General features: G+C 35.7%; 1 protein-coding gene and 1 non-coding gene across 8 annotated transcripts in view; both read right to left on the bottom strand.

Annotated features, from left to right (window-relative positions):
- The window catches only part of SCLT1 (sodium channel and clathrin linker 1), a 265,393-nt gene that overhangs the window by 85,362 nt on the left and 158,751 nt on the right, over window positions 1–21,280 (bottom strand). For 5 of the 7 annotated variants that reach the window (XM_017347573.4, XM_008267951.5, XM_051819886.3 and 2 more), the window contains 4 exons: window positions 10,032–10,209; window positions 7,584–7,682; window positions 3,645–3,716; window positions 309–383 (listed from right to left, as the gene is read on the bottom strand). In XM_017347573.4, the coding sequence (XP_017203062.3) occupies window positions 309–383; window positions 3,645–3,716; window positions 7,584–7,682; window positions 10,032–10,209 (424 nt within the window). Of the gene's footprint in view, window positions 1–190; window positions 384–3,644; window positions 3,717–7,583; window positions 7,683–10,031; window positions 10,210–21,280 lie in introns of all 7 variants that reach the window. The other 2 variants (XR_016211963.1, XR_016211964.1) reach the window with 1 other exon arrangement.
- Window positions 10,860–10,962, bottom strand: LOC127483351 (small nucleolar RNA U13). The gene has a single exon (XR_007909545.1). It is a non-coding gene; the product is annotated as a small nucleolar RNA U13 (small nucleolar RNA).

Below are 21,280 nucleotides of genomic sequence, written 5' to 3'. Positions count from 1 at the left end.
ACTGTTGGGATGAGTTTTAAGTAACTAATATTGCTTTTAATAAAATACCTTAAAACACAAAGTTCAAAGAATATTTCCAAAGAAATTTCTTGGAAAGAAATTTATGCAAACAATATGTCTATTTAAATGCAGTATTCTATATATGTATATAAATATTCACTATATTCTGAGAAAATAAACAAACACTCACCAGGAGATAACATAAATATAGGGACTGCTTAGTAGATAGTGTGATGGAAGTAGAGAGTAATGTTGAATAATTGCAGTTGGGTTTTAGGCAGTTATTACTTCCTTTTTCTTTTTTTTACCTTTTCTAGTTCTTCTTCCACTGCTTTTTTTCCCTTAATGACTCGTTCGATTTGGCTTTGTTTTTCAGCACACTCCTATAAATGCAAGTCATATTGTAAATAGATATATTTGGAAAACTGTTAGAAAAATAAGTGAAAAAGTGGAGAAGGTAAAACAATTTGTTCATAAGAGGATCATCACATTTACCTTATCAACACAATATAGTCATAGGGATGAAAAATAAAACAAAACAATATCTAAAGATCTACCTCTCCTAGGATTTCAAAATTGCCTCCAGAGATAAGATGTCAAGGAGTTCTAATTAATCAAACTAGATCTGAGACAGAAGTTGGGGGATTCCACTGAGAAAAAAGTAGACAAAGAAAATTCCTTTTTCATTCCACATAGTGTTCAGTACTGAGGGATAATCTGTGGCCTACAATCAGTGCATATATGAAGAAGCTTGGGAAGAATGGAACTAAAATCTAAGTTTATTATGGTACTCAAAAATTGAAATTCATGCATAATTTTTTCTTAACATGTATTTTACATTAACTTTTTGAAGATCCTTCATATAAATTCTAAAACAGTTAATTTTTTCTTTATAAAACTCAGTTTATGAAAATGCCAAAAAGTGTAATGTTTTGCTCAAAAGGTTTTAAATCAGTAATTTTATCAAGCATACTTGACAATGGAGGCAATAAAGGAAGGCACACAAGACTCTTCTATTGAGGTGCTTATTCTTCTATTGAGGTGTGAATATAAATTTTTCATGGAGAGACAGTAAGTATACTCAATATATTTATTATAAGACAATTCATTGCTAAATTTACAGTAAAGATTGGAAGGGATATAAGGATTCAGATTAGAGTTTGTGAAATTGTGAATATCTTCCCAACTCCTGGAAATTCTTGTTCTTATAATCTCCTGTAAGTAACATTATAAAATTTTATCAAATTTTCAAGTTTAATTTTTAGTACTAGTCCCACCTCCAGTATTCTATTTTTATAGACTGAATATTTATTCACAAAAGTGGAACCAGGTCATTTACATAATCTCATTGATAGTAATGGGATACCAAAAAATGCAGAATGTATGGTAAAGGCAGAAGAGTATTTCCTTCCTTCTTTTCATATACTAGTGGTAGATATCAAATGGTGTATTGTTTCTTCTTTTACAAGCGGTTATCAGTTGAAGTTCTTAGTATGACAAGAGCAATGCCTTCAAATGAGGTCCATATACTTTGTGAAAGTATTTTGCTGGAAATCACATCTGACACATCAGAGAACTCACGTGGGGAAAAATATAAATATTAGGAATGTGAAAAATTCTTTTTCCATAAATCAATCCTCATTACACATCAGAAAAACAATGTTCCATTTTAGAACTAAAATTACCTTACATCTTGCCTTCCCATTTAATGGATGTATGATCTTGGACAAATAATTTGCATCTGTTCCTCATCAACAGAGTGCATTTGTATGGAGTATAAAAATATATGATTACTATTCCGAGATAACTGAATAAGATGACACATTAACTCCTGCTGCTCTGGGATATGAAAAGAACAAGAAAGGACATTTCCATGGGTTTGACTGATGGAAATTTTCAGTGAAGAAGTGAAAAAAAAAATCATGAAACCTCCATGGGCACAATAGGAAGAATCACCACATTCCTAAAGTTGTAACTATGAAGTGTATGAAGTTTGTAACTGTAAAACTGTATCATTCTGCATACATTCCTACAGACTTACTTTTAAGGTTAGTTTAAAAACTTGCCATGGAACCCCAATCCCCCTTAAGCTGGGTGGTAAAGTGTTAAAGTGATAATATGGATAGGATTAAGTGTTAAAGTGACCATATAAAAAGGATTAAGTGTCTGGTAATAATAATAATAGAATTAAAAAGGAGTGAATGATCCAACAGGGGAAGCAGTTCATACAGCAGACTCATAGAATGACAATCACTTTAAGTATCACTCTGACCTCAGAATCAGCCCTTATGGCATCTTGTCTGGCTGAAAAGTCCACAAGAGCATTTCAGGCATGGGAAGCCAAGATACTGTGGCAAAAAATGTCTTAAATGAAGGAACTCTGTGAGTGATACCCCAGCAGAAAGAAGTGGCCATCAAAGAAAGAGATACTTTTCTCTGAAGGGAGGAGAGAATTTCCACTTTGCTTATGGCCTTGTATAAATACTGAAGGAGTTTTGGATTCAAAAGGCTTCACAGCCTAGGCAGCTGATGTCAAGAGCCTCAGGTAATCACTGATGTCATAAAGAAGAGTGTTAACTGTTAAATTAACAAGAGGAGTCACTGTGTACTAGCTTTCCATGCAGTATCTCTGTCTTCAAAGAGTTGTATTATGAGAGTTAACAGTAAAATTTGTTCTCAAAGATTTATTTTGTTTTAGTGTATTAAGTGGAGGATATTCTTAGGTCTCATAGGTTTTAGCTATGTCTAAGTGTCCAACTCCACTGCTTGGTTTTTGAGGTTCTCAAGGGCTTACTTTCTTTTAATGCATTAAATGGAGGATATTCTTAGGTCTCATAAGTTATAGTTAAGTCTAAATGCTCACAAAAGATGTATCATTCTTGGGTGCTTCTTTAAAGTTAATTAAGTTTCTCAAAAAAAAAAAAAAAAAAAAAAAGAAGTGAAATTAACTTTGAGATGCAATGAGTTTGAACTGCCCCTGTCTTGACTGTTGAGGAAGATTTGTGTGTGTGTGTGTGGGGGGGAATTGTTGAACTCTTTACTTAATACAGAGTTGGTATTTTGTGTATAAAGTTAATTGAAAATGGATCTTAGTGGAGACTGGGAATGGGAGACGGAGGAGGAGGAAGGGTGTGAGGGTGGGCATGGTGGGAAGAATCACTAAATTTGTAAAGTTGTACTTATGAAATGCATGAAGTTTATATTCCTTAAATAAAAGGGTTCTTTGGAGAAAAAAAAAAGACTCCATGGGACAAGAGGAGAGAAGACAGACAATGCTGTAGCCACCTTTTGCCTACTCATCCTGTAGTACTCATATCTTTTAGGAAGTGTTCCTTTCTTCCTGCCCATGTCATACGTACTTCCTCTTTCTCCATGATATCCTAGATGAACCCAACATATGCTAGGAGCTGCAGCTGTGGTTTTTAATAGGACCCAGTTGTGTTCTCTGTCAAAGACAAATGCTTATGTAAAAAGTGATAAATGCCACCTATTTTTCCTACTAGACCAAAAGCCACATGACTGAAGAAAATGTGTCAAGATTATCTTGATTTTCACTTTTTCCCACCACATAGCTTAGATCCTGGCTTAATAAGTATCTTTTGCATTAATTTGGAAGAAAATATCAACACAGTCTTCTAACATACCATTTGAAGAGCTGAAATTTCTTCTGTTAACCGAGAAATCTGTACATTATATTGCTTTTTTGTGTTTGTAACCTGTAAATTAAGATAATTACGAATTATTTAGGTCTAGAATAAAAATGACTAATATGTGATAAAAATATTTAGTATAATTTTGATAAAAATTAGAGCATAAAACATAAACATACATGTACTAATAAAGAGCCAAGAATTTATCATGAGAGTAGAATAGGATGATTTATCTGAAAAGAGAGAAGTTGACAAACTTTTTGGTTTTAAAATTATATTATACTAAAAATGAAGAGGTTTTGCTTATTATATTTTTCATCAATATTTTACCATATTAGAAAAATAGGAACATAAAACAAGTACTTATTCATCCTTTAAAAGCAATAATCAAAATTATTACCTGCTAATGCAAAAACAATTTAATAAAAAATATGTATAATTTCTAAAAGAAGAAATCTTTGAGAAGGCTGGCATTATTTTGTTCTTACAAATCTTCTTAATGTCTAACTAATTAGAGGATAGCTAGATTCTTGTATCTGCTTTGATATTCAACCTGTTGTACTGTCACATCATGCTGCCTCTGGAAAGCAACACTGCACACTTGTGAGAGAGAAAAGAAGTGGAAAAAAAAAAAACAACATCTTATTGTAATTATGAAAGTAGGTGTGACCTTCCAGACTCTGAACAACATTTTGAGACCTGCTGCCAGAAACCAGTCAAGAGAAAACCAGAATCACACACTGAAAACATAATTAGTAAGTTTTAAAGTACCTTTGTTTTACAAATAAGAGGATTTTCATAATGCGCATCATATCCCACTGCTAAGTGGATTACTTTTAAAACACTCTCATTGAATAGACATTGAAATATCTTTAGAAGCAGTACAATTTATGTGTACAGGGGATATAGAAGAATTAGTCATAACATCAGGTTAGCTCAAATGATTTTTTTTCTAGTAACTATTCATACTTTTTCAAAGGACTGTGAGGAATAATACTGATGCCAATGATATGTCATTAGTAAACTTCTATGATTGAAAGCTTTTTGGGAATTTTCTAGTTTCTTATAAATGGACTATTTCCAAAACATGATGCATAATCTTTTTTAGGTATATGCATTACATGATGTATAATCTTATTCAGCTATATGCTTTACTTAGTTAACTAATGAGTTATGTTTTTGAAGATAACTGCCAAACACATATAAAGATCTATTTTAACACTATTATAAGTTATAATTTTATATAAGCTTTGCCTAAGAATAACTGTATTAATAGTCAATTTGCCTTATTTATGGGTCAGTAATCATAATAGATAACATTTATTTATTTTTATTTTTTAAAGCCATATCTATTTTTGCCGGCGCTGCGGCTCACTAGGCTAATCCTCCGCCTAGCGGTGCCGGCACACCGGGTTCTAGTCCCGGTCGGGGCGCCGGATTCTGTCCCGGTTGCCCCTCTTCCAGGCCAGCCCTCTGCTGTGGCCAGGGAGTGCAGTGGAGGATGGCCCAGGTGCTTGGGCCCTGCACCCCATGGGAGACCAGGAGAAGCACCTGGCTCCTGGCTCCTGCCACCGGATCGGCGCGGTGCGCCGGCCGCAGCGCGCCGGCCGCGGCGGCCATTGGAGGGTGAACCAACGGCAAAGGAAGACCTTTCTCTCTGTCTCTCTCTCTCTCTCACTGTCCACTCTGCCTGTCAAAAAAAAAAAAAAAAAAAAAAAAAAAAGCCATATCTATTTTTAAGTCAGAGTTACAGAGAGAGAGGGAGAGACAGAGAAAGAGAATTCTTCAATCTGCTGGTTCATTCTACAAGTGGCTGCAATGGCCACAGCTGAGCCAGAAAGACATGAGCCAGGACCCAGGCAATTCATCCGGTCTCCCATGTGTGTGGCAGGGCCCCAAGAATTTGCGCCATCTTCCACTGCTTTTACCAGGCCATCAACAGGCAGCTGGCTTGGAAGTGGAACAGCTGGGACATGAACTGGCATCCTCTTGGGATCCTGGCATTACAGATGAGGAAGACTGAGTGCAGAATAACGAACCTATGAATGATTCTGCAATATAAAAATTTTGTCTTTTTTCAGGCTAGTCATGTCTGCCTATCACATCATTTCAGAAAAGCATTCTTTTTAGTACCTAGAAATGATACATCTGACTTCAGTGTTTATGACAATAGTCAGATATATGGAAATATCTAAGAATAATGCTAGAAAATCCAGGTGAATTAAACTAGTCATGCTTTTAAACTATTCGGTGTTTTAAAATGACTGTAGAGGGGCTGTGCTGTGGTGTAGTGGGTAAAGCCACCGCCTGCAGTGCTGGCATCCCATATGGGTGCTGGTTCAAGTCCTGGCTGCTCCACTTGTGATCCAGCTCTCTGCTATGGCCTGGGAAAGCAGTGGAAGATGGCTTAAGTTCTTGGGCCCCTGCACCACACGGGAGACCGAGAAGAAGGTCCTGGCTCCTGGCTTCGGATCAGCACAGCTCCAGCCATTGTGGCCATCTGGGGAGTGAACCAGTGGATGGAAGACTTCTCTCTCTCTCTTTCTCTCTCTCTCTCTCTCTGCCTCTCCTTCTCTCTGTGTAACTATGACTTCCAAGTAAATAAATCTTTAAAAAAAATGATTGTAGAACCACTGACACATATGTTATATTATAAGTGAAGTTCTATGCTTTAAAGATCATGGGAAATTTTCAAGAGTGCACATGTAATTAACAAAAGTATAAACCTTTGTTAACTAAGCAAAGGCATGTCTTTGAGGTAATGTACAGTGGTTGGGGCTCTGAAGTCTCTATAGGGACTAATAGCCCTCTTTCACTCCAATCTGACTTTCTATTTACATTTTTCTATAATTTTAAGAATGGTGGGGATATTTATAAACAGAAATGAAAATGAGTAAGAAATAGGAGAAAAGGCCAATGTTGACACTAGCTATGGTTTAAAATAAAAATCAACTTTTTCCATGAAATCTGAGAAATAAACTATTCTCAAATTTTAAAGAAATAAGCTATTGTCATATTTTTGTTTAATTTTTCAGCTGGGAGAGATATATGTGATATTTTGTCCACTGTCTTTCTCAGTAAATAAAAATATATACCTGTGAAGTTATCCTCAGTTCAACAGGTTAATTCTACACAGTTGGAGGACATGTCATCGAATTGTAATACAAAGGGAAACTTTTGTCAGTGCAGATTAAAAATTTTAAACAAAAACATTTTCAAATATATTTTTATTAAAATTTTTAACATGATATAAAATTTGTATAATACCACATTATATATATATATATAATTGCTACAAAATATACATTGTGTAGTGATCAATTGAGGGCAAATATATCTTTCTCCTCAAACATTTAACACTTTAAAATATAAATGAATATAATAATACATGTTTTATAAGATATAATATATAAACAAATATTTATATAGCATGTCTTTTGATAAAAATAATACCTATCCTTCCTAAACATTGTAGAAATATATAGTGTAGAAAATAAAGATTCCTGGGGCTGGTGCTGTGGCACAGTGGGTAAAGGCTGCCGCCTGCAGTGTTGGTATCCCTTATGGGTACCAGTTTGAGTCCTGGCTGCTCTACTTCTGATCCAGCTCCTTGCTAGTGCTTCTAACAAATCAATGAAAGATGACCCAAATGCTTAGGCCCCTGTACCCACATGAGAGACCCAGAAGAAGCTCCAGGCTCCTGGCTTCAGATCAGTCCAGCTTAGCCAGTGGAGGAGTACACAGTATATTCAGTATCCTAAAGGAGCACATTTCAAAGGAAAGGGATATTCATTTTTAACTGGTTATGTTAATTTCATTTATAGTCCTTATATGTAGGCAAATTTTCAGGATTACATTTAAGTATTTAGGTAGCATTTAGGTTTAATTTGGGATATTAAATTTTGAGTTCTAAATAAAATAAAAACCCCTTACTTCTTTACTGGTTCTCAGGGCAGCATCTTGCAGAAGTCGTGAAATTGTTCCTTTCATTTTCTCTATATCTTCTTCTTTTTGCTTCTCTTCAAGCAGAGCCTTTAGAAAATAATCATTTCATGTTATAGATCACATCACCATTATTGAAGAGGATAAATGGTAAAAACCTATCCATTAATCATTTTCTTTAGAGTAACATTTTATTCCACTTGAATATCTTGCTTAAGAACATTTATTTTTCCTAACTTCTTCACCTGCCAGTGTCCTAAATAAAAGTTTGTTATTTTTCTTTGGTATCTATTTTAGCTGTTTTTCACCATTACTCCAATAATCTCTATGGCCTGAAATCCTAGACAGATTTTTGATTTTTTTTCCCCTCCTTCAAGTCCTTATAAAAAGTCAGTCTTCAAATGTAGGTATTGTATCTTTGGAAAAATTTTTTGGATTTCCCCTTTTCCATTGTTTGATATTATACAAGTTATACCTCATTACCTCACATCACCTCAGACCTTGATCACTGCAGATACCACCTATTTTCTCTCTTAGACCAAAACTCCTCTGAAATTTACTCATCTCCAACACTTTACCTCCCATTCTCTCTTAACCCCCCAACCAGGCTAAAACCACCATGATCTCTAAACTGATTACCTGTGAGTCAATTTTCAGTCCTCCTCATCTTACTTATGAGCAACACTTGAGATAACTGATTACTTTCTTCTCCTTGCTTTACTTTCTTTGGCTTTCAGCAAATCACAGTTACCTGTTTTTCCTCTTACTTTACTGATCATTACTTTTTCAGTCTGGACTGCTGATTCTTCCACTTCTGAACCTGCTAATGTTGTACCACCCAAGGCTTAGTTCTTGGTCCTGTTCTCTATCTGTGTTCATCCCTTAGTGGTGCTGACAGATATCATGGTTTGAAATATCATTTACATGTTGAGAATTCCAAAATTTACATCTCTAGCCTGAACATCTTTCTTAGTTTAGTACTCTTTCAGTTAGGCCAAATTGAATCTTTTTTTCATCAATAGATAGCAAGGGTCCTGGATTCTGTTTTCACCATATCTTCTAAAGACAGCAGTTGTACTTTTACCTATTTTTTAAAAATTAAATTTTTTGCACATTAACTGAGTAAGCTAGTGAGAAATTATAGCTGTTTTGATGTAACAGTTTTGAGGGGGACAATGAATAATGAGGAAACATTCCTGCTTTTTTGTATTACTGACAGAGAGAACCCTTGACTTTGAACAAGCAACTGAAAGATGGGAACCCCCTTGCAATTAAGCCATGAGCCAGGAGGGAGCTTACTATTAGTCATAGACATCCTCCATGAAGGTCTGTTGACTAAAATGTGAGTGAGAGCTTCTTGGGGAATAGGCAACTAGCATCCCTACTACTGTCTCTGTTACTGTGCCCTACACAAGATGTTCATTTTTATTGATCTGACAGTAACAGTGCTTGTACAACTGAGCCTTAGAAAGTGGAAATAATTCTGTCCTGGCTTTAATTTTTCTAACTTACAAATTCAGAACAATTCTCAAGCAAAATGTGCCTTTTAGCTATCCTAAAGAGTACTGAGATCACAGATGGAAATATACACTGTAAGCTAGGGTGTTTTAGCATTCTGATGGTTTGGTTTTATATAACTATTTTTATGTCTTATTAGCCTCTTAATATCCAATGTATAGCTTGTTCTGTCTCTTGTTGGTCTCATGCAAAATCTTCTATGGTGTGAAAAAGGAAACATAAATAAAACAAAGCATTCCCATCCTCCCTCCCATATATCCTGGCAGAGTATTCTGTATATACTAAGTGTTCAATAAATGTTGGTAAATAGATTAATGATTTAATGAGATCTACATAAGAGAAGCAGCAATAGTAAAAACAAATCTATCTACTTTGTGACTTCCATAAACTATAACCTATTCACATGGAAGCGGTATAAGACAAAAAACATGATGATGTATCATAAGTGTTAAACAAAGAACAGTGACATGAAGACTCCAGCCAAAAAATGTTTAAAGATAAATTTAATTATGTCAATTAAACATCTGCTCTATTAGTGTAATTGTGTAGGTGATAAATGGGAATTATGGATGAATAAGATTCATCTTATTCAACTAAATAAAATATTGGTATGTAGCAGTTAACTACTATAACAGATTTTTAAAAACTATGACTATAGGGGATGACAATCAGTTACACAGGGATTGGGAAAATAAAAATAGTTTGATATTTATATACTAGTTTTGGGAGAAGATTGATATTTTACCATATATTATGATATTAAGCCTTGCTTTCAAGAATATAGTATGTCAACTAGTAGTGGTGAGCATAGCCATCTCATTTTCATGCACTTATTCTGCAGTAACTCATTTCCTTATTTGTATGTCATATGGGGAATAATACTGGGCATTTTATTATAAACATGTTTACTAATTTTTGTACCTGACTTTTTTGAAGGTTAGCTTCTTCTAAGAGTTGCATGCTATTTCTGGCTCTTATAATAGCTTCATAGTTCTCATTTTCTAGTTGATTGCACTTTGCTTGTAGCTCTCTGTTCTGTTTTTCCAGATGTGTTTTTTCTGCTCTTAACTGGTTGGCTTCTTCAATTGACACACATAATCTAGAAATTAATAATCACATGGTGAAATAAACATTTTTAAGAAGAAGGAGGTAGATAAGAGATTTACTGAGCATTTAATACATGACAGATATTATGCCAGTAACTTTCACATATACATGTTTTCTCATTTGCTTCTCACTGCAGTTCTGTAAAGCAGGTTTTATCATCTTCATTTTAAAGAATAACAAATATACTCAGAGATGCTAGACATTTCATAAAGGATGTGCGCTAATTAGCAGTGGGGTTGAAACATCCTGGATATTCTGACTCAACATCTGGTATGGTCTCACTCTGTGTTATATAGTTACATGACAATGTTATAAAGCTAATTCTGAAAGAATGAGCTTTTTCTCACGTGGTCTCTTTTTCCTCTTTTAAAAAACTTTTACTTATTTTTCTTTATTTGAAAGGGGGAGAGAGCACGAACGTGAGAGCAAATCTCCCACCTGCTGGTAAATGTCTGCAACAGCTGGACTGGGTCAGATCAAAGCCAACAGCCAAGAACTCAATCTGAGTCTCCTAGGTGGGCCCGACTAATTGAAGTACCCATATATTTAGCTGCCAAGTTATTTACTATGTTTAATGTTTAGGTTTACTAATATTGTATGGTTTCCATAAGACGCCCCTTTTTTCCTTTTTGTCTTTTTTCACATAAGATGGGTACTGTGTTGACATTGTAACAAGGTTTACAGGGAGGCACATCTCACACAGACATGTAAAACCAATCATCATGCTTATGAACCACAAAAAGAATTGCCATTTTTCATTATCTAAGTTTTTTCTTTATTCTGTTCATGGCTTTTACATTAAATTTCACCTCGATGGATACTTATACTGTCACTGTTGCTTTCTTTTGTTTATGGTTGCTGATATTGCTCCACTAATATTTTTATTTTAAATTTAAAATAAATCATCTATATTTTTTCTTTTTGGAGATCTTTGCTCTAGTTCATTTAGTCTGTGTTTTAGGTGTTTTTCTAAAATACCATATGATTGGGCCTTACATTTTGAACAAAATCTGTAAGTTTCTGCCTTATAATGGAATTTAATCCTCTCATATTTTAATGTAAAGATTCATATGCATGACATTATCCACATCACCTTAATTTGGTAAAAGCCTTTGTGGTGGAAAATGAAGCATTCTCTGCCTTCTTTACTGAGGCACCAGGAGGAAGCATCCCTAATCCTAGGACTTCTTACACTTTATTTAGCATCAGTTCACCCTTTCCACTTCACCATGACCTCTAGGGAGCCAGCACAGCAGGTGGACTAATGAAGTACATATGTTAGTTTCATCTCCCAAGAACCCATGGGTTTCAGTGGAGAAGCTTTCCTTAGGATTCTATGAATTCCAATCCTCAGTCAAGGTTTCCCTTCACACACACTACATATTAGAAAAAGCCCCTCTCAGTTCAGCAGCCTCATCAGTCATTTATTTGGCTCTGAGAAGGTAGAGTGGTGCTCGAAGTATTGGCAAAGAATAGTCAGCTCATCAGCTTCATAATTTATAGATGTGCACTATTTTGTAACACAAAAGATGTATTACTGCTATTCTTATTCTCATAAAGGTACTTCTATATGCTCTACAGTCACATTTTAGAGGATTACTTTCTGTCAACTTGCTGAAATTGAGCCACGTTTCCTCTTCACATAAATAACAGCAGGATAATAACAAACACTTGTATAGAACTTTCTTTGTGCCAGATAATCCTCATGTTTTCAACAATGCAATGGAGTAGTTTATAGATGGGGAAACTAAAGCACAGAAAGGCTAAGCTTAAGGTTATATATCTAGGTTACTGGAAAACCAGAATTTGAATTTAGTCGGCCAGCATTCAGTGTTGATATTAATATGGTATACTGCCAAAAAGACTTCCTTTTAAATGACAGATTCATCCCACATATCTATAACTGTACAGAAAGAGGCTGTCATTCTAAGTAGAGCTGAGAGGGAAAAGACATACTAAAACCTGGGGGATTCAGTAAGTTTTCATATTAAATATTACTACTCATAGACTCTTTCTTGAGTTTCTAAAGTGCACTCAGAAGACTTTTGAACTTCCAATTCCTTCCAAGGCAGAAGAATGATAATCCTACTCTGGAGAAACTGACCCAAGAGAAAGTACCCTCAGATTGGAATATTCAGGGATTTCCGAAGGAAAGTTAACCCAATGCCTCAATCTGATACTATACGCCTGCCACACTGCAGGCTCAGCTATGTTCACCTAGCTTCCCATCAGCTTCTTGGTATCTTATTCCAAAAAGCAATCAATAACAGATTCCTTATGCAAAACACAGCTTCCATCAGGAAGGAAAGAAGTGGCAATGAGGAAATTTTAAGACTATGGTAAATTTAAGTTTGGGTATGATAGTTGCTTAAGTCCTAGGGAACAGCCTATCTTGGAGCAGAGGACACCAAGAAAAATAAATGTCTCTAAGACAAAGATGGAATTTCAATGGTCTGATGCAGGGAACCAAATTGAAAGGCATTTTAGAGCTCTCATGGAACACTTAGCATTGAACTAATATTATATACACAGAAAAGTTGTTATGTGAAGAGATGAGATAATTATCAACAAGAAACTCATTTTTCATTACAATCTTTATGGTTTTATATGACTTTTAAACAATGTATATAAGCTTCCTTTGATAAAAAATAAAAATGAATAGAGCAGCTGGCGTGGTGGCGCAGTGGGTTAATGCCCTGGCCTGAAGCACAGGCATCCCATAAGGTTGCTGGTTCTAGTCCCAGCTGCTCCACTTCTGATCCAGCTCTCTGCTATGGCCTGGGAAAGCAGTAGAAGATGGCCCAAGTCCTTGGGCCCCTGCACCCATATGGGAGACCCAGAAGAAACTCCTGGCTCCTGGCTTTGGATCAGCTCAGCTCCTACTATTACGGCCCTCTGGGGAGTGAACCAGGGATGGAAGACTTCTCTCTCTGTCTCTACCTCTCTCTGTAACTCTATCTTTCAAATAAATAAAAAATAAATTAAAAAATGAATAGAGCCAATTTATGGCTAATTGACATATATACAAAAACTGATGAAGAAAAGGGGGGGAAGGAGGGGGATTGGAGGGAGTGAGAGAATTAGAATGCTATATAAGGCCTGTGAAATTATTTGGTCTGGCAGGGCAAGCAGAGGTCGAACTTGAAATTCAATAAATCCATATAACAAGATAATTTTTAATTTTGAAGGCCTATGAACGAACATCCAAATGGCCCTTTGTGGGGGAGGCTGAATCTGGAAAGGCCTAGAGGAACTTCCAGAGCCTTAAAGACTTGTCTTTAAGATTCAAAGACTTGTCTTTAAGATTCAATCCCATCAAGGTGGCATGTACCAATGCCAGCTCACTAGTCCAAGTGATCAATTTCAGTTCACAATTGATCATAATGAAAGGACTAAGAGTCAAAGGGAGCACATAAACAAGTCTAGTACCTGCTAACACTAACCGATGGAATAAATAAAGGGGAGAGTGATCCAACATGGGAAGTGAGATACTCAGCAGACTCATAGAATGGCAGATGTCCTAAATAGCACTCTGGCCTCAGAATAAGCCCTAAAGGCATTCGGATCTGGCTGAAAAGCCCATGAGAGTATTTCAGGCATAGAAAGCCAAGACACTCTGGCAAAAAGATCTCTGTGAGTGAGATCCCAGTGGAAAGAACAGGTCTTCAAAGAAGGAGGTACCTTTCTCTGAAGGGAGGAGAGAACCTCCACTTTGACTATGACCTTGTCTAAACAAGATAAGAATCAGAGAACTCAGAGGGCTTCCATAGCCTTGGAAACTCATGACTGGAGCATAGGGAGACTACTGATGCCATAGACAGGAGTGTCAATTGGTAAAGTCAACAACAGGAGTCACTGTGCACTTACTCCTCATGTAGGATCTCTGTCCTTAATGTGCTGTGTATTGAGATTTAATGCTATAACGAGTACTCAAACAATATATTTCACTTTGTGTTTCTATGGGGGTGCAAACTGTTGAAATCTTTACTTAATGTATACTAAACTGATCCTCTGTAAAAAAAAAAAAAAAAAAAATTATCAACTCCCAACTTGACTCTCACTGGGATTAAACATGACAATAGGTCTGATCTGATTTCATCATCATTTAAAAAAAATCATCTATTATTTTTCACTCTATGTTTCTGTGTGAGAGCAAACTGTTGAAACCCTTACTTAATGTATACTAAGCTGATCTTCTGTATATTAAGATAATCGAAAATGAATCTTGATGTGTGGAGGGGAGAGGGAGTGGGAAAGGGGAGGGTAGTGGGTGGGAGGGACGGTATGTGGGGGAGGCCATTGTAATCCATAAATCGTACTTTGGAAATTTATATTCATTAAATAAAAGTTAAAAAAAAATTTAAAAAGTAAAAAAAAAAAAAAAAAGATTCAAATCCCTGGTGGTAAACGACCCAGCCCCAGGGCACTTTTGCCTAAAGATCATTAAGGTGGTATCATAGGAGTGGCTAAAACCCTTTTGCATCACATCACCCCACCCCTTGCCCCCATCCACTCTGTACAGTAGCTATATAAACACTTCCCTTTTCAATAAATAAAGTGAGATCCTGCTTCGACTGGGCTCCCCACCGCCTCTGATTGTCCCCCAGGGTTTGGGGAAGCTGAGTGGCGGCTGGCGCACTTCCCCTCCTCAGCCAAGGCAAGCTCTGGGCAGCCTGCCTAATTCTCTGGCGGTGACAAGGAAGAGTCACCGCAGCCCTTGGCAGAAGAAAAGTTCCCCACCCCTGCTATAAGATGGCCCATGTACTTGGGCCTCTGTCATCCATGTGGGAGACCTGGATGGGGTGCCTGGTTCCTGGCTTCAGCCAGCCCAGCCATGGCCATTGTGGCCATTTGGGAGTTAACCAGTGGATGTAAGATCTCTTTCTGTCTCTACCCATCTCTGTTATTTTGCCTTTCAAATAAATACATCTTTAAAAAATAATAAAAACCCTTTTAAAAATCATTTTGCAATAATCGTAGAAAATGTTTAAAATGTAGTCTTTGTAACATTTCATTATACCAATCATCTCTTGTCTCTTTCATTAACATTATTGAAACAGCCAAAATATTTCAACTTTGTGAATAATTATAATTCATTAATCTTATAACTAGACTAGCTAGCTTACAAAAAACAATTGATTCTGTCAAATGCTAAATCTTATAAGAGTTTAAAATAAAAATTTTCTTGGAAGAGGCTATTTTTAGTCTGAAAGAAGGTGATGATTCAGGAAAGTAAAATAATAAACTTGGCCCTGGGTCATTCTTACCTCATTTAATCCTAAAGAAACTACAACTAAGTAGGTTACTTCTCCAATACGCAAAGATAGAAAACGTATTAAATCAAGAAATCAAAGCAATTCTGCTTTCCTTTAAATATCAAAATCTCTTACTCCAACAATTTATATCATTATTGCCAGACAGCATCACCTTTAAAATATCAAATCAATTTTTATAAAATATTAGTTTCAGCATGTGGTCCTTCTGTAATTAAACCACATGATATTCAAATTCAAATTCAAATTCAAATTCATTTTACTTCCAAGACCTTATATCCTCTATTTAACCATAGTTTTTCACTAATTTCTGGTGTACAACCTTTTATTAAAATCAGGACTATATTTTTGCATCTTTATTTTAAAAATTCATGTATCCTATTATGCACAGGAGTAGGGATGGCAATCAAAATGTGAAACAATGGTAAGAATGAAAATCACTTTTTATCAGTCACCTAAATGAAGATTTCCTGGTTGTACTTGTATATTTTTACTTCAAAAGAAATAGCAAATTAAAAAACACAAAGGGACAGTTTAAAGCAATTATACTCATTTAATCCCTGCTTTATATATCAAAGCATGCACAAACCAGCAGTCTTCCTAGACATAACTCCCACAATACTTCATCATCTGAAAGGATAGGGGAGGGAGATCATTTTTAGAAGAGAAATGACGTAGGGCTCATAAATATGGCATTGGAAAAGATCACAAACAATAAAATTAAAGCTTAAGTAGTGGGTATTTATTGAAATTAAGATTTCATGAAATATAGATGATCATTAAAAAAAAGCTTTTCAAACTGACAGTTTATCAAATAGACATATTCACACCTGCAATGTTCTAAATGTCTCCAAATAGTCTTCAGAGACTTATTAAGTACACTGGTAACTATGCTTTCTTTTATATAGATATGTAAGCTTTTAAATTTTAAAATATGAATTTTTATCATATATAATATATGCATCATGGCACATGACGATGTCATTCAATGAGAGACTGTGTATGGGCTGTCCCATTAGACTATGTTGCCTAATAATACTGCAGTCAGCTGAGTTTGTGTAAATGAACTCTGATTCTTTCAATGATGAAAATGTCTAATACATGATCCTAAGAACACCGCACTGTAGAAATGTCTCTAGTTACTAAATTTAATAGTACTAAAAGAAAGCCAATGTAAAAATTTATTTTTCAAAGGAGGATAACTGAATATTGGATTAAAAAAATCCTTAGTTTTTCCTACATTTGCAGTGATCTCTTCTTAGGGAAATGTTAGGTTACCTTATAGTATTATACTAAAACAACAACTGTTACAAAGCCTCCAACCTTCAAAACTAAAATGAAAAGACACTGTTGAGTAAACAACACAATATTCTATGATTCAATAGTATTAGAACCAAAAGGAAGTGAAATTTATTGATTCAGATGTTATTTTCAGTAGTAGAATGCTACTAAAATAAAAACAAAACAGTATAACCTCTGAGTTTTCAGGAAAGCAACAAAACTTTCAACTGCTGTGAAGAGTTTAGAAAAATAAAATATCAAATCAAACCAAAACCAAAATCAAAACCAAAACATGCTAGCACTTAAAAACTGCAAGTTCTATAGTTAATTGGTATGTAACCTGCTGTGAGCAAAGATATTACTTTATTAACATTTTAGAGAACAGGAAACAGAGATACTTTTGTTTCTGGACTTACAACAAGTAACTTGTGGATCTGTGACTGAAATTGAGATATCAATTCTTTTTTAAGATTTTAAAAAAATGTTGTGTAAGTTATACAGGTTTCATATATATCATATATACAGACTTAGGAACATAGTGACATTTCCCTCCCTACCCTCCCTCCTGCCCATGTTCCAAGTGTTTCCCTCCCTTGCAGAATCCCACTGATCTATTTTCAGTACTTAATGATCATATAGTTGACCCTAATCTAAGTAAAAGAGTACAACAAATAGTATGAGGAGAAAAACAACAACAACAACAACAACAACACTGTTCCTCAATGGAAGAGACAAGGGCTATAAACAATCATCAAATCTCTTTCACTCCAATACATAACACTTCAGGTACTCTATTAGCTACCTCAGATCAGGGAAAACATATGATGAGATATCAATTCTTTTTTTTTTTTTTTTTTGACAGGCAGAGTGGACAGTGAGAGAGACAAAGACAAAGGTCTTCCTTTTGCCATTGGTTCACCCTCCCCTCCAATGGCCGCCATGGCTGGCGCGCTGCGGCCGGCACACCGCGCTGATCTGAAAGCAGGAGCCAGGTGCTTCTCCTGGTCTCCCATGGGGTGCAGGGCCCAAGCACTTAGGCCATCCTCCACTGCACTCCCTGGCCACAGCAGAGAGCTGGCCTGGAAGAGGGGCAACCGGGACAGAATCCGGTGCCCCGATCGGGACTAGAACCCAGTGTGCTGGCGCCGCAAGGCGGAGGATTAGCCTATTGAGCCGCGACGCCGGGCGAGATATCAATTCTTAATGTGGTCAGTTCAGTAGGTAATTTCTGAGTATAACAGATTCTAGTCATAACAGTAGTTCAGCTATAAAGCATAATGTGAATTTACAAGTTGTATGATGGATTACAAAGGACAATTTTCAACAGAACATTAATAATGTTTAGGAAACAGCAAGATAAAGACTCACAAAGGATTCTAGAGTGAGCCCTTGCAGCAAGACAGCAATTTGTGACATAGTCTCAGAAGATATTTAAAAAGTAGGCGAGACCTTAAAAAAAAAAAAAAAAAAACTGTTGCTCCACAAAACTCCAGGGAAAGTATCTATATTTCTAATGAGTTCTGAAATATTTTTCTCTTGTAAACACTGACTAAGAAATTGTCTTCTAAATAATTTTTGCCCACATTTGTTAATTTTCTTCCTGCTTCAAATGGAAAAGAACATTTTGATGTTAAGATTGACTAAAATTGACTAGGGCAGCTTTGGGGAAAAGATAAAGATAACAAATCAACTTCTGCTGTTGTGTTTTCCTTGTACATGGAAGAAAAACTCTAATTGCTTCTTTCTTTAGTTACTCAATATGTGCCTATATTCTATCTTTCATTTTTTTTTAATATAAAGTGGTTAAGATGCCTACACTTCATATTGGAGTACCTGGGCTTGAGTCCTGGCTCCAGCTCTTAACTCCTGGTTCTTGCTAATGAAGACCTCGAGTGGAACTGGTAATGGCTCAAGTAATTGGGAAATCTGGATTATGTTCTTGGCTCCTGGTTCCCATTCATTTGGGGAAAGAACTAGCTCTCTGGTTCTTAAATAAGTAAAAAAATAATAATAAAAAATAAACTTAAAAACCTTCCCCTAGAGGAGATATACTTTTGCTTCTCCATGTATCAGGACTTGCTGCCAACCTGATTTCACTTTGGGCTTGAGGTTTCCACATGAATGCTGAGTAAATTTGAATGTCAGGCTCCTATGCAGACAGGACTATGGTTACACAGTCTCAGGGAAGAGTACAATGGCTATTATAGGTTTTTTTTCCCCCATAGTGTAAATAGTTTTTCTTGTTTGTGGTCTTTGCTAAGAGGCAGATATTTTTCCTATTTTAGCCTTTCTATGAGGGTGTAATTTCCTCAAGGTTCCAACTTTGGGTGGGCAGAGGATGGCTTGGCTTCCTATCACATAATATAGGGCCTATTTTTGACTCTTTTCTTTCCTTTTTTTTTTTTTTGTAACTTACTACTTTAGTTTTGGCTCTGTTATCTTTTTGTTTGTACCTTCATAAATATGCTTCACATTTAAATGCTTAATTTATAAGAAAATGTGTCTGTTCTAATTCATCATCAGGATGCTTATAAGGTTTTTTTTGCCATAGTATTTAGTCTGACATTATATGATCAGAATATGCTGCATGTTTAGTATTAATCATTATTTCCATCTCTCCTCCATTTCTAACTACAGTAAGTTTTTGGTTCATTCAAATCTGTGCTTCAGACCTTTAGAGTAGATGCTAGTGGTATCTTATACCTGTTGTACCTGGCTTTTTTTTAATTTATTTTTTAAGGAATATAAATTTTGAAAGTACAACTTTAGGAATATAGTTATTCTTCCCACCATACTCACCCTCCTTCCCACACTCTCACATCTCCTCCTCCTCCCTCTCTCCTTGCTAGTCCCATTCTCCATTAAGATTCATGTTCAATTAACTTTGTAGACAAAAGACCAACTCTATACTAAGTAAAGATTTCAACAATTTGCACACACAAAAACACACATACATAAAAACTGTTTGAGCACTGAGGTCTTGCATGAGGAGTTAGTGCACGGTAACTCCTGTTATTAATTTAATAATTAACACTCTTATGTATGATATCAGTGACCACCTGAGGCTCTTAACATGAGCTGCCTAGGCTATGGAAGCCTTTTGAGTCCACAAACTCTGTCAGTATTTGGACACGGCCATAAGCAATTGTCTCCTCCCTTCAGAGAAAAATATCTCCTTCTTTGATGACCACTTCTTTCTGCTGGGGTCTCACAGAGATCTTTTGTGTAGAACATTTTTGGCCATGGTGTCTTGGCTTTCCATGCCTGAAATGTTCTTGTGGGCTTTTCAGCCAGACGAGGAAGTCTTAAGGACTGATTCTCAGGTCAGAGTGTTACTTAAAGTGGTTGTCATTTTATGAGTCTGCTTTGTGGTCTGCTTCCCACATTGGAACATTCTCTCCTTTTTAATTCTATCTATTATAATTACCAGACACTTGATCCTATTAATTTCATCCTTTTAGCACTTAATCCTATCTATACATTCACTTTAACACTTAATATGATCACTTTAACAATTAAGATGGCACTTTTACCACCAAGTTTAATGGAATTTGGAGTCCCATAACAAGTTTTTACTGTACCCTTAGAAGTAAGTCCATAGGAATGTATGTAGAACTATACAGCTTTATAGTTACAAACTTCCTCCTCCTTCTCTTATTTCTACTCTTATTTTTTACTGAGATGTATTTTCAATTGACTTTACACACATATGATTACTTTGTTAAGTAAGGAGTTCAACAAATAGTATGAAGGAAAAAAAAAAAAAAAGACTGTTCCTCAACAGTCAACACAAGGGCAGCTCAAATCATCCCTTCTTGAAGGGATGATTTCAATTTCACTTCTACACATTTCATTTTAGATGCTCTATTTGTTCACACAAATCACAGAGAACATATGGTATTTGTCCCTTTGGGACTGGCGTATTTCATTAAGTATGATGTTTTCCAGATTCGTTCATTTTGTTGCAAATGATCGGTATTCATTTTTAACGGCTGTGTAGTATTCCATATTGTATGTATCCCATAATTTCTTTATCCAGACTTTGCTTGATGGACATTTAGGTTGATTCCATGTTTTAGCTATTGTAAACTGACCTGCAGTATTTTGTTCTTTCTTTATACTGATAAGAGGAGGATATTACAAAGCACATATAAAATAGAATTAAATAATAATTTTATTTTCATAATGCATAGAAGGGTCCTAAAAATTGTTCAAAAAATGCTTATTGTAAAAATGCATGGATTTCAAAAAAGTTTTGTGCCAAACTATACTTATTTCTTACTTCAATTTTCCTACACACCTTATTACATACCCTTGTACTAAACTTTACCCGAGTCCAGTGATTCCAGGAAAATAGGATGGCTAAGAAATCCAACCATCAGTTCTCCAAACCCTCCTATCCACTTGTCTTCCAGGATAATATCAAAGGACAACCTTACCCTGGTATATTCCTGGATAAGACCCATCTCCATCCCTCCTCAAGACTCCCTTGACTCATGCACATTTCAT

This window comes from Oryctolagus cuniculus, chromosome 8, assembly GCF_051225735.1.
Source record: "Oryctolagus cuniculus isolate XC-2025 breed Fujian yellow rabbit chromosome 8, ASM5122573v1, whole genome shotgun sequence".
NCBI lineage: Eukaryota > Metazoa > Chordata > Mammalia > Lagomorpha > Leporidae > Oryctolagus > Oryctolagus cuniculus.
The sequence above is the reverse complement of the archived record's forward strand: the minus strand, read 5'-3'. Positions and strand labels throughout refer to the sequence as shown.